Genomic DNA, 11,437 nt, shown 5'->3' on the forward strand with positions numbered 1-11,437 from the left:
TCATCGGGACACTCGGCTCGGATCAGACGGACCAAAAGGGAAAGACTATGGTCTGTCTCGATTTCCACTCGACCCAAGTGGGTTCCTGCTCGACCATCAGTCTTGGCTTGGCGAGTTGGTCGGGAAAGACGGGCTCCGGTACGGTCGGTTTGGTCATCTGGACATGGTTCTAGCCTTAGTTCTTTTCCGGCTGCGTGCGGGTCGATCCGGTACACGGCTCGGTGTGTCTGTCTGGAACGGTCGTCTGCCTGAACCTCGGTTGGAATGATCTGATCGTCCTGTTCTCCATCCTGGCTTGGTTCCATGTGCTGATCCATGTACTGAGGCGCATCACTGCCTCTCTGTCTCAAATTTCTCATCTCTCCTTCTTGTAAGTACAAATATTTGTCTTTTCTTACTTAATTGTTTTATTAACTTATTTGAGTTTATGAAGACTTGTCTTTGACTTTTGTCTGAATTGTCTTGTTTTGAAAATTAGGGACTTGTCTTACAACAATCTCAGTGGCCCTGTTCCTAAATTCACAGCCAAGACTTTCAAGTAATTATGTTTATAATGTCAAGTGATTTTCACTAATTCTTATATTTAATCAGGAATAATTCTTGTTCATGAATTGTAGTGTTGCTGGGAATCCTTTGATTTGTAGAAGCAGCTCACCTGATATTTGTTCTGGAACTATCAGCTCAAGTCCTCTTTCTGTTTCTTTGAGCTCTTCATCTGGTAAACTTCTGCTTCTTGCAATGTATTGTTTTTCTCTCGAAGTTACTCGTTTCTTTCATTCATCATATTCTTGTTACTTGAGTGTGTGTAGGAGGCAGGTCTAATAAACTGGTGATAGCGCTCGGTGTAAGCCTTGGCTTTGTTACTTTAATAACTGTTGCCCTCGGATCCTTTTGTTGGTACCGAAAGAAACAAACAAGGCTACGAATCCTTAGCCTTTTTAGCAGACAAACAAGAGGAAGGGCTACAAGGACTTGGGAATCTAAGAAGCTTTACGTTCAGAGAGCTTCATGTATCTACAGATGGTTTTAGTTCCAAGAACATTCTTGGCGCTGGAGGATTCGGTAATGTCTACAGAGGAAAGCTAGGAGACGGGACTATGGTTGCAGTGAAACGGTTAAAAGATGTTAATGGCACGTCAGGGGATTCACAGTTTCATACCGAGCTAGAGATGATTAGCTTAGCTGTTCATAGGAATCTACTTCGGTTAACCGGTTACTGCAAAACTTCTAGTGAAAGGCTTCTTGTTTACCCTTACATGCCCAATGGCAGCGTCGCCTTGAAGCTTAAGTGTTAGTATAAGTCTTGGTTAAATCTCTTTCCCATTGACTGCTTTTAACGAGTTTTTTGTTCACTGTTGTAGCAAAACCGGCATTGGACTGGAACATGAGGAATAAGATTGCGATTGGAGCAGCAAGAGGTTTGATGTATCTACACGAGCAATGTGATCCCAAGATCATTCACAGAGATGTCAAAGCAGCTAATATACTCTTAGAGGAGTGCTTTGAAGCTGTTGTTGGTGACTTTGGGCTTGCGAAGCTCCTCAACCACGACCGCGGTCCGTGGCACCGTTGGTCACATTGCACCTGAATATCTTTCCACAGGTCAGTCTTCTGAGAAGACCGATGTGTTTGGGTTTGGTATACTCTTGCTTGAGCTCATAACCGGATTGAGAGCTCAGTTTGGTAAAACCGCTAGCCAGAAAGGAGTTATGCTTGAATGTGTAAGCAATAAGACTCATAATCACACTTTCTTGATTACAATCAACTGAATCAAACTTTGGTTTAGGTGAGGAAACTGCATGAAGAAATGAAGGTAGAGGAACTGGTGGACCGAGAACTAGGGACAAACTATGATAAGATTGAAGTCGGAGAGATGTTGCAAGTGGCTTTGCTATGCACACAACATCTTCCAGCTCATCGTCCTAAAATGTCTGAAGTGGTTTTGATGCTGGAAGGAGATGGTTTAGCTGAGAGATGGGCTGCTTCGCATAACCATTCACATTTCTACCATGCCAATATCTCTTTCAAGACAATCTCATCTTTGTCTACTACTTCTGTGCCAAGGCTTAATGAAGCACATTGCAATGATCCAACTTACCAAATGTTTGGGTCTTCGGCTTTCGACAATGATGATGCTGATCAACAGCCTTTAGATTTGCTAGCCATGGAACTATCGGGTCTAAGATAACACACAGATAGAAAGATATCATCTTTCTATCAAACTACCCAAGGAAGAAGCTCTACACTTATTAGAATATAGACATGTATGATAAAATTTCTCTACAGTTTGAGATTCTGTGGCGATGTATGTATATATTTTGCTTTAACGGTAATGATGACAAATGAAGAAATATATGAGACTGATTTGTTTGACTCTTCTTTTGACTAGAATCTGTTTTGCTCTCTCTCAAATGTATCATTACTCATTTGAAGGATGAGATGTTTGCTGTTTTTGTTGTTACCCGAAGCTGGTCGTTGTCCTCTAATAAGAACATCTCCAGATGTAAACATCATTTTTTCTTTAAAATTTGACTTAAAAAAATGAAAGGAAATAACATGTTCTCGATTGATTTGTTTCATTTTTTCTTTATTAAAGAAATTTCTAATTACCATTTTTTCATTAAACTATTAATAAAACTTTATACCTTTTCAAATTTACTGATTTTTTCCAACAAATTTTTCTAACGGTAATCCAATACGATTACTATTTAGTATATATTATACAATTACTACACATAACATAAACAAATAAACAAAGAATATTATTTTTATAAAGAAACACCAAATATATATTGATCTCAGTAAAAGTAACACATATAATGAAGTTAAGGATTAATTTGTAATTAAAAAATCAATCTTCAAAAAATGAGGAATCAAAATTTGAAGAAAAAAAATGAATACACTAAAGCAGTAAATGAAACAAAAAGTGAAAAAGAAAACATCATTAAAAGTACGCTCAGGATTATGTCTTGCGGTTTTTGTTAAACTTTGACTCCCATGTGTCATATTTTATCGTGGGATGGATAAGGGCGTCTATTTCACATGCGATCCGATCGACTGTCACGTTCACGCCAGATGCGAGTAAGCTGTGGTGTGATTTGAAGAAGAGGTTCTTGGTTGGTAATGCAGTTCGCGTTTGGTTGAACCAATTTCAACACTAAACCAGACTAATGTATGGTTTCGGTCTGACGCTAATTATACATTTAAATGGAGGTCGAGAAGAAAAAAGAGTGGATGATAAACGTGTAGTGCAATGATGGTTTCGCAGAAAAATAAACACGTGGATGTAAGAATGTACAACGTTGTTCGGTGCATGCTCCACTAACGATCTCTCCGAGTGGGACCTCTCATGTATTATTCGGTCATGCCTCCAATTTTAATTAAAAAATAATTTAAAATTTCTTTTGGAGATATCGTGCTTATCAAGGTTTGTCACCACTAGTATATCAATACATAGTTGATTCATATAGCCAGCCAATGAATTTATTTACTTCAATGTCATAATTGGTGTGGACACAACTATCCGGTTTTGTAGGATTTTCACTACCATATTAATAAGCTCAGAAACGCCTATAAAATACCTTCAACTTCTTGTATCATATTCATCAAAGCTTTATAGTTTTCAAGGTTCGGCGAAAATTGTTTTATTCTACAGTTTTTGTTTTTATCAACAATGTTCGTTAATAAACATACAAAATATCTTCCGATTTTGTTTGCGAAGGTTGCATCTTTACAGGGTGGGATTAGCAGTGGAAACAAGAAATACATAGCAGAGACACAAGTTGATGATGATATAGATACAACGAGAACGGTCTTGCTCTTATTCTGAATATTCCTTATCCTTTCTTTTACTTGTCTTTGGCTTTGTCTTGCAACAATCTCAGTTGCCTTGTTTGTTTGTTTTTATGCTTTCTTTGTGGTGGTGGTCCGGGAGACTTGTGTGATATTTATATTTTGGGTGTTTATTATGTCAAATATATCTTTTTTATCCTATGAATTGTAATTTGCGGGTGGATATGTATTTTACTAAATGCGCTGATGAATTTATCTACTTATCATCCATCCTTTACAGTATATGTTAATCTTAGACAGCAAATACAACAGCTTCAAATTGAAAGTTAAGTGTGTGTACTCCTTTCCATTCTACCAAAACTATCGCATAGACTTACATTGTCAACATCTTTGTCAAATTCTCACAGCGTATACACAAAATTACAACAGACCACCGTAAACAACCATTCGCAAATGTTACTGTCCAAACCGGAACCATTAGCGAACACGCTAATGGATATGGGACATGTTATGCATAACAAACGTACTATACTCTATAAATCAAACAAATTGTTTTCTAGAAAACTTGATCCAACAACACAATGTTAATTGTTTTTAAGTTAGGAAAGAATTGGACGATGATGATCCTCGAGGAGGAAGGTAGGAAGAAGAGGAGGAGGTAGGAGACTAGGTGTATTATGTAAGAAACTACAAAAAACTTCAAAAATGAAAAATTAAAATAAAAGAAAAAATAAAAGTTAATGATAACTCAGGAAAAAACTTTTAAAATAGAGAGAATTAAGATAATAGTAATAATACTTATTTTGTTAGTAGATAAATAAGTACACATACTTATCTTACTATTTTAATATTTATTCTTTTATATAAAATAAATAAGTGATGTCATCATCAGATAACATCATTAGGTAACATCAAAGAAAACATTATTATCATACGTTTTTCTTTTGACATCTTTTATTATAATTAACAAATCAACTACATAAAAATAATTGATTTGTTAATTATAATAAAAGATGTCAAAAGAAAAACGTATGATAATAATGTTTTCTTTGATGTTACCTAATGATGTTATCTGATGATGACATCACTTATTTATTTTATATAAAAGAATAAATATTAAAATAGTAAGATAAGTATGTGTACTTATTTATCTACTAACAAAATAAGTATTATTACTATTATCTTAATTCTCTCTATTTTAAAAGTTTTTTCCTGAGTAGATCTGGAAACACTCTCTGACACAGATATCAAGACACTCAGGGTTTCATCGCATTCCGACGCCGGTGGAGCAAGAGCTCGCCGGCGTCGTCTTTTCCTTTGGTCTCTCATGCTCTCATTCGATTCTTATCATCTCTCTGCTGCGTTTTCATCTTCTTCAAGTCCTCTTCCGGATCTGACGCCGTCGATATCTGTGGCTACTCGTCGGTCGCAGCTCACCGGAACTGTTCTTTTCTCTGGGGTTCCCGGAAGGCTTGTGCTTGTGCAAGCTTAACCTTTCCACTCTCTCTCTTTACAAGGATGCTATGTGCTTTGGGCTTCAGATCTCTAATCTTCAACCGTCGCTGGCCCTCACATCCGCTTAACAAACGGTATGCCGTACTTAAGGTCGACGGTAGCTCAACTTCCCTTGTAAGTGTAAACCTCGACGCACTGTCAAACCTACCACCCGACTGCTCACTTCAACCCAATCATATCGTTTGTCGGGTCCTTTCTCTGAAGAGATCCCTGTCTGATACGCATGTCCCCCCTGTTCTTGTTCACCGGTGCCTCGTCGCTAGCTACCCATATGTCTCCACCAACGATCCATCCTCCGCAGACAAGGCGTTCCCCACCGTCGACGTGCTCACCTGCGACAAGACTATTCCTCTTAGCTCCTCCATCAAACACTACAACTCCTCCAGTGCACAATCCGGCTCCGCCTTGTGGTATCCCTCAAACGTATCTCTCAGATCCGGCTGGAGTATGGCTGACGTCAGCCCTTCGAGCTTCACAGCATGGGCCATGCCCATGGAAAATATCCAAGATGTCAGCCCAAGTTTTAACCCTGCATTTGTGGGTAAGGTTTGGCCTATAATTAATTTTATGGTCTGGGTCCTTTTCGCTAGAGTAATAAGAAGTTCTAGTGGGTTCATTGGAATTCTTAACCGAATCTTTCAGCTATTAATGTTTTATCTCTCTTTTCTAAAGAGTTCTTCCATTTCATCATCGTCCTTTTATGAGGAGAGACGTTTACCATTATACCTCCTTTCAGTGAAAGGAGCAAAAGTCTCGGTCTCGTCACCGAGCAGTTTATTCAGCTTAAACACCATTTTGCTATCTTGCGTAGCGGTCTCTACGGGACCAGAAGATGCAAACGAGAATACATCAGGGTTTCTTGTAGGTGCAGGTTGGAGTTCAACGTCACAATCAAAAGTGACTAATTCTCAGCTGGCCGACTTTGTCGTGCAGGCTCCATTGACGCATTCAAGCTCTGCTTCGAATCCGCTGTCATCTTCGTATGAAGATCTATCTGCTTCGGTTTCTTTTATCTTTGTGTTTAATGTTTTTTATCAAAGAGGATGTTTAATCCCCTCTCTCTGTTGTAACCGAACATTTTAGTTTAATGGAAGTAAGTTGTGTTCAAAAAAAAAACTACATAAAAATAAACCGTATTCATTAAAGATAGTATATATATTAACCGTTCCAACTACGAAAATTACTTCGCAAATAAATAGATAATATATATATATATATCTCTTACTTATTAATCAAGAAGCATTTTTAATAAATAACCTTTCTTTGGTAAATTAATAACAACTTTGCCATTATAGCTTATATATATATATATATTATCTATTACTTATTAATCAAGAAGCATTTTTAATAAATAACCTTTCTTTGGTAAATTAATAACAACTTTGCCATTATAGCCTATGTGGCAAGCTCACAACTCTTCCCAGCCAACTAACCTAGTAGTCCTTAAATTACTAGAATATTTACCAGTATTGCCATTGGTACCTATTATACATATATTAAGACATATATTGAATAATAGATTAAAGATACTTGTCATACGATTTTACCTGGTTCGTAATACAATAACCGATCGACATTGTCAATTGTTTTAACCGGTTTTATCAATCAAATTTATGTACAATTTAAATCGTTGGCTGAAAAAAATCGTGACTTCTTCATCTTCGCATACGAAATAAACACGACCGTATTAGTATGTTTTGTAAGTGCTTTTTTGTCCTTCTGTTCATTCTGTTCATTCTGTTCATGACAAGTATGGCATTATTAGAGACAAACTGATATTTTGGTGCATGAACCTATAAAATTATTATCACGTATTGTCCTGGAATAAACTCAAGCTTGACTATGTCTATTAGACTTAAAACAATGGTTTGTGTTGTTTTAAAACCTATTGTCGTGAACAAATATACGGTCCACAACAAACACCTTTGTTTCGAACCAAAATATCAATGGTTATAAAAACTAACATTCCATTGTCCAAGCATGTTACCACTAATTCTACAAGTCTAAACTGAATTTTACAGGTTCTTGAGCAAACTAACATTTTGTTCATGACATTTTCTTACCTTACTATTTATATTTATAACCTCAGACAACATACTTTTGAATTATGGAAATAGATTTTTATATTTTTTTTTGTCATTGATTATATGAAATCAACATAAAATTTTCCAAGACAAATGGCTTGGGAAAAAAACTTTTGAAAAAGGCAAATCTGCTCGATTTGCTCCAACTATATTGCCATACAGAATATGCCAAAAAAAAAAATATTGCCATACGGAATAATTGCTAATAAATCCGGTTACTTAATGGTATTGATTGTAAGCTTTCTGGCCAGAATATCGTAGTGGCATCAATTTTAGTGTTGTGATTGAACAAATAAGGCAGATAGGTTAATGTGTAGTTATTATTGGTTCCCTATATTCATCCAAAATATTGATTTGTAATATATTTTTGTATTTATTATTAGTTTCCTTTTGACATTCTATATAAACAAGGTTGAAGGATTCATCATTCCCTCCAACACGAAAGATTTCATAAACCATTATACTCTATGGCAGCCATTAATTTAATATAGCATGTTCTATAAAAAAAATATAGTATGTTCTATAATTTATATAAAGAACATGCTGGAAAATATGTTATATAAAATGAATAGTAAATGTAATTGTTTTGAAAACGTTTGTACTACGTATTTAGGCTTACAAAAAAAAAGATGTGTGCCCTGGAATATATACACTGTTTGGAGTTCATGGATTTTTATAAAATTTGTTTTAAAACTCGAATACCAATTTATGGACGTTTCCTATTAGTTGCTAAGTCATAATGATGGTCCATCAAATAAACTTCAGTGAACGATGCAAATTATTTGTAGCTTAACCATTGTAAGTTCCATCAAATAAGCTTTACAGAATTAATACTGGCATCACACTAATGTTTATAATCAACAAATATAATTGTCATCTTAACTCACCCCGTGCCAGGCACGGGCACGGTTCTTCACCTAGTATATATATATAGCATGTTCAAAGTATTGTATAGTCACACAATTAATTTTTGGAGTTATTATGTACAGTATATGCAATCAAATTCCTCTTTTAAATCTATTTTCCAATAAATTATTCTTAACAAAATAATAAAAGGAAAGGTTTTTGTTTATTTACTTTTTTATTTGTGAAAAAAAGACAATGACCATATATATATATAAAGGATATATGGTCATCACCTATATTTACAGAGAAAAAAAATTAAGAGACAATGATGACGATGTTGCCAGATAATTTAGTAGAGGAGATACTAAGTCGTGTTCCGGCCACATGTCTGAAACGTTTACGATCAACATGCAAACTATGGAACGGTATATTCAACGATAGGAGATTCGCAAAAAATCACTTTGATAAAGCCCCAAAGCAATATATGGTTCTCAAGCTAACGGAGGAATATAGGCTTTGCTCATTCCGTGGTGAGCTTGGACTAATAGATCCGGTTTGTTCAGCTCAATTCAGGATATCTCATGTCTTTCACTGCGATGGCTTGTTGTTATGCACCAGCGAAAGCTACAATAGAATAGTGGTTTGGAACCCGTGTACTGGTCAAACCAAGTGGATCACCGATCCCAGCGATCGTGTCATGTTTTGGGTAACTTTTACTCTTGGAAGGTGCTACCAAGAAAATAATTATAGCTATAAATTATTGAGACACGTGCCTTGTTACGAGAAGCTAATATTTGAAATCTGTGAGATCAACTCCGATTCATGCTGGAGGATTCCTCATGATGTCACTCCAGACTGCTTATTACAGTTTGCTCATTACAGCGTGTATTTGAAAGGAAAGACCTACTGGTGTGCTTCGGATTCAAAAGAGTTTGATGCGTGCATGCATTTACTGAGCTTTGATTATACAACAGAGAGATTTGGACGTCTGTGCCTTCCTGGCCCGTATTGTAGACTCCATACTGTGTCTCTATCGGTTGTTAGAGAAGAGAAGCTTTCCGTGTTATTACGACCCCATGATAGACTTGGAAACGAGATAGAGATATGGATAAGCAGTCCTATTGATGATCCCAAAGCTGTGTCGTGGAGCAAGATCTTCGCTTTGGATGATCCTCGTCTTGGCTATTGCACCCAGACAAGTTTCTTGGTGGATGATGAGAAGAAAATCGCTACATGTCTTGAAAGGTGGATACGTAGCCGTGACAATGCCAAGGCCAAGCCCTACTACGTCTTGCAATACATTGTTGGGGAGGATAATGAAGTCACGCTACTGGATTTTGGAGCATCTTCTCATTTGCATTTACATTCGCAACTTTTGTTTAATTATGTACCAAGTCTGGTTCATATCCAGTGACACCTAGAGGGCAAAAAGAAACATTATTATTTCCAGCTACTTACAAATATTCCAGTGCCTAAGACTTTTATTTGTTCAAATTTTACGATTTTTTTTATAAATAAAAATGTTTTACGCATTCGTAGATTACTTCAAAATACTCGATTCTACTACAGGCAGACTGCTTCGAAACGTTTTACTACAAAATATTATATAGTTAGCCTTCTAAGTGCTTAATCATTTAAATCATTGTACACCCTAGTTTGAAATTTGGTTAACTTCAGTTTAGTAGACCTCATCGTAGCTGTTTACTGCATATTCCTTATCCTATCTTTTACTTGTCTTTGGCTTTGTCTGAATTGTCTTATTTTGTAATGTAGGGACTTGCCTTGCAACAAACTCAGTGGCCTTGTTTGTTTGTTTTTATGTTTTCTTTGTGGTGGTCCGGGAGACTTGTGTGATATTTATATTTTGGGTGTTTTTTTTTTTAAAACACAACTTTCATTAAACATAACTTCAAGAACTACAAAGACAAGAGGGAATTAAGCATCCTCTTGGAAACAAACAATAAACTACAAAGATAAATGAAATCAAACAGGATAAATCTTCATATGAAAATGACAACGGACTCAAGACAATGCTTGAATGCGTCTGGAGAGCCTTCACGACAAAGTCGGACAGCTGAGAAATAGTCACAAGTGACGTTGAGGAACAACCCCCACCAACGAGAAGAACCGAAGTAATCTCAATTGCACCTTCTGGCCCCGTACAGACCGCTACACAAGGTGACAAACCGGTGAGTAAATTGAAACAAAAGCTCGGGATAGAACCCAAGAGGACATCTCCATTCATTGAAGGAAGGTATGGTGGTGAAATACTCTCCTCATTAGAGGAGGATGATGACAAATTCTTCCTAAAGAAGTGATATTGCAATAATCTCAGATTATAAACCCCTATGAACCCATGGGAAATCTTCAAATTATCCAAAGAATTCAGACCAGCAGCTAAATATCTCAAGTCTTGAACTGATAGTCTGGCCTTTAGAATCTTGATAATTTGGATATAAGCTTCAGCAAAAGAGTTGGGCCAGGCCCACTTAGGTATAGATCTCAGTTCAGAAGCAAATGCATACGCCGGGAAGTTACGAGACGTCATGGATCTAGGTTGAAGGTCGGAGGTGGTACCTATGACGTCGACTGAGAGATATATGGCACTCGCCGGCGGAGAGACAGGTTCACTGAGGTAAGATGGGTTACCATCGAAGCCGGATGGCGAAAGAGACGGTTGGTGAAGGTGAGCTGAGCCGCGGTTGAGAAGAGGGCACGCAGGGGAAGATGACAACATACTTAGAGGCGAGGAAAGTGAAGAGCTTCAGATTAGATCCGGATTTAGGCTTGAGTTGTCGTGGATTCTGGCGTCGTCAGAGTACCTCGAGCCCCGTGTCTGGGAGCAGCGTTAGAGCGTTAGGGTTTTTCACTAGCCAGTCTATATTTTGGGTGTTTATTATGTCAAATATATCCTTTTTATTATATGAATTGTAATTTGTGGGTGGATATGTATTTTACTAAATGCGCTGATAAATTTATTTACTTATCATCAATAGGTTGTATTTTTAAATAATTTTCTTAAAAACTGATATTTTTGGAAAATTTTCATTTTTTAGAGAAATACTGTAGATTAGGGTTTGTGATTTAGAAATTACAGAGTTTTTGGTTATATATAGATATGGTTTAAGAATTTTTGATCTAGAAATTCGATTAACAATAATATTTGTGGATAGATGAGTATTCTTTCTGAGTTTTTCATC

General features: G+C 36.6%; 1 protein-coding gene and 1 pseudogene across 1 annotated transcript; both read left to right on the forward strand.

Annotated features, from left to right (window-relative positions):
* The first annotated feature begins 163 nt into the window (after window positions 1–163).
* On the forward strand, window positions 164–2,233 carry LOC106329467 (annotated as a pseudogene).
* A 6,329-nt stretch (window positions 2,234–8,562) lies between these two features.
* Window positions 8,563–9,651, forward strand: LOC106302954 (probable F-box protein At5g47300). The gene has a single exon (XM_013739351.1). It carries the CDS (start codon window positions 8,563–8,565, stop codon window positions 9,649–9,651), a length of 1,089 nt encoding a protein of 362 aa, XP_013594805.1.
* Window positions 9,652–11,437: the final 1,786 nt, after the last annotated feature.

Source organism: Brassica oleracea, chromosome C1 (assembly GCF_000695525.1).
Source record: "Brassica oleracea var. oleracea cultivar TO1000 chromosome C1, BOL, whole genome shotgun sequence".
Lineage (NCBI taxonomy): Eukaryota > Viridiplantae > Streptophyta > Magnoliopsida > Brassicales > Brassicaceae > Brassica > Brassica oleracea.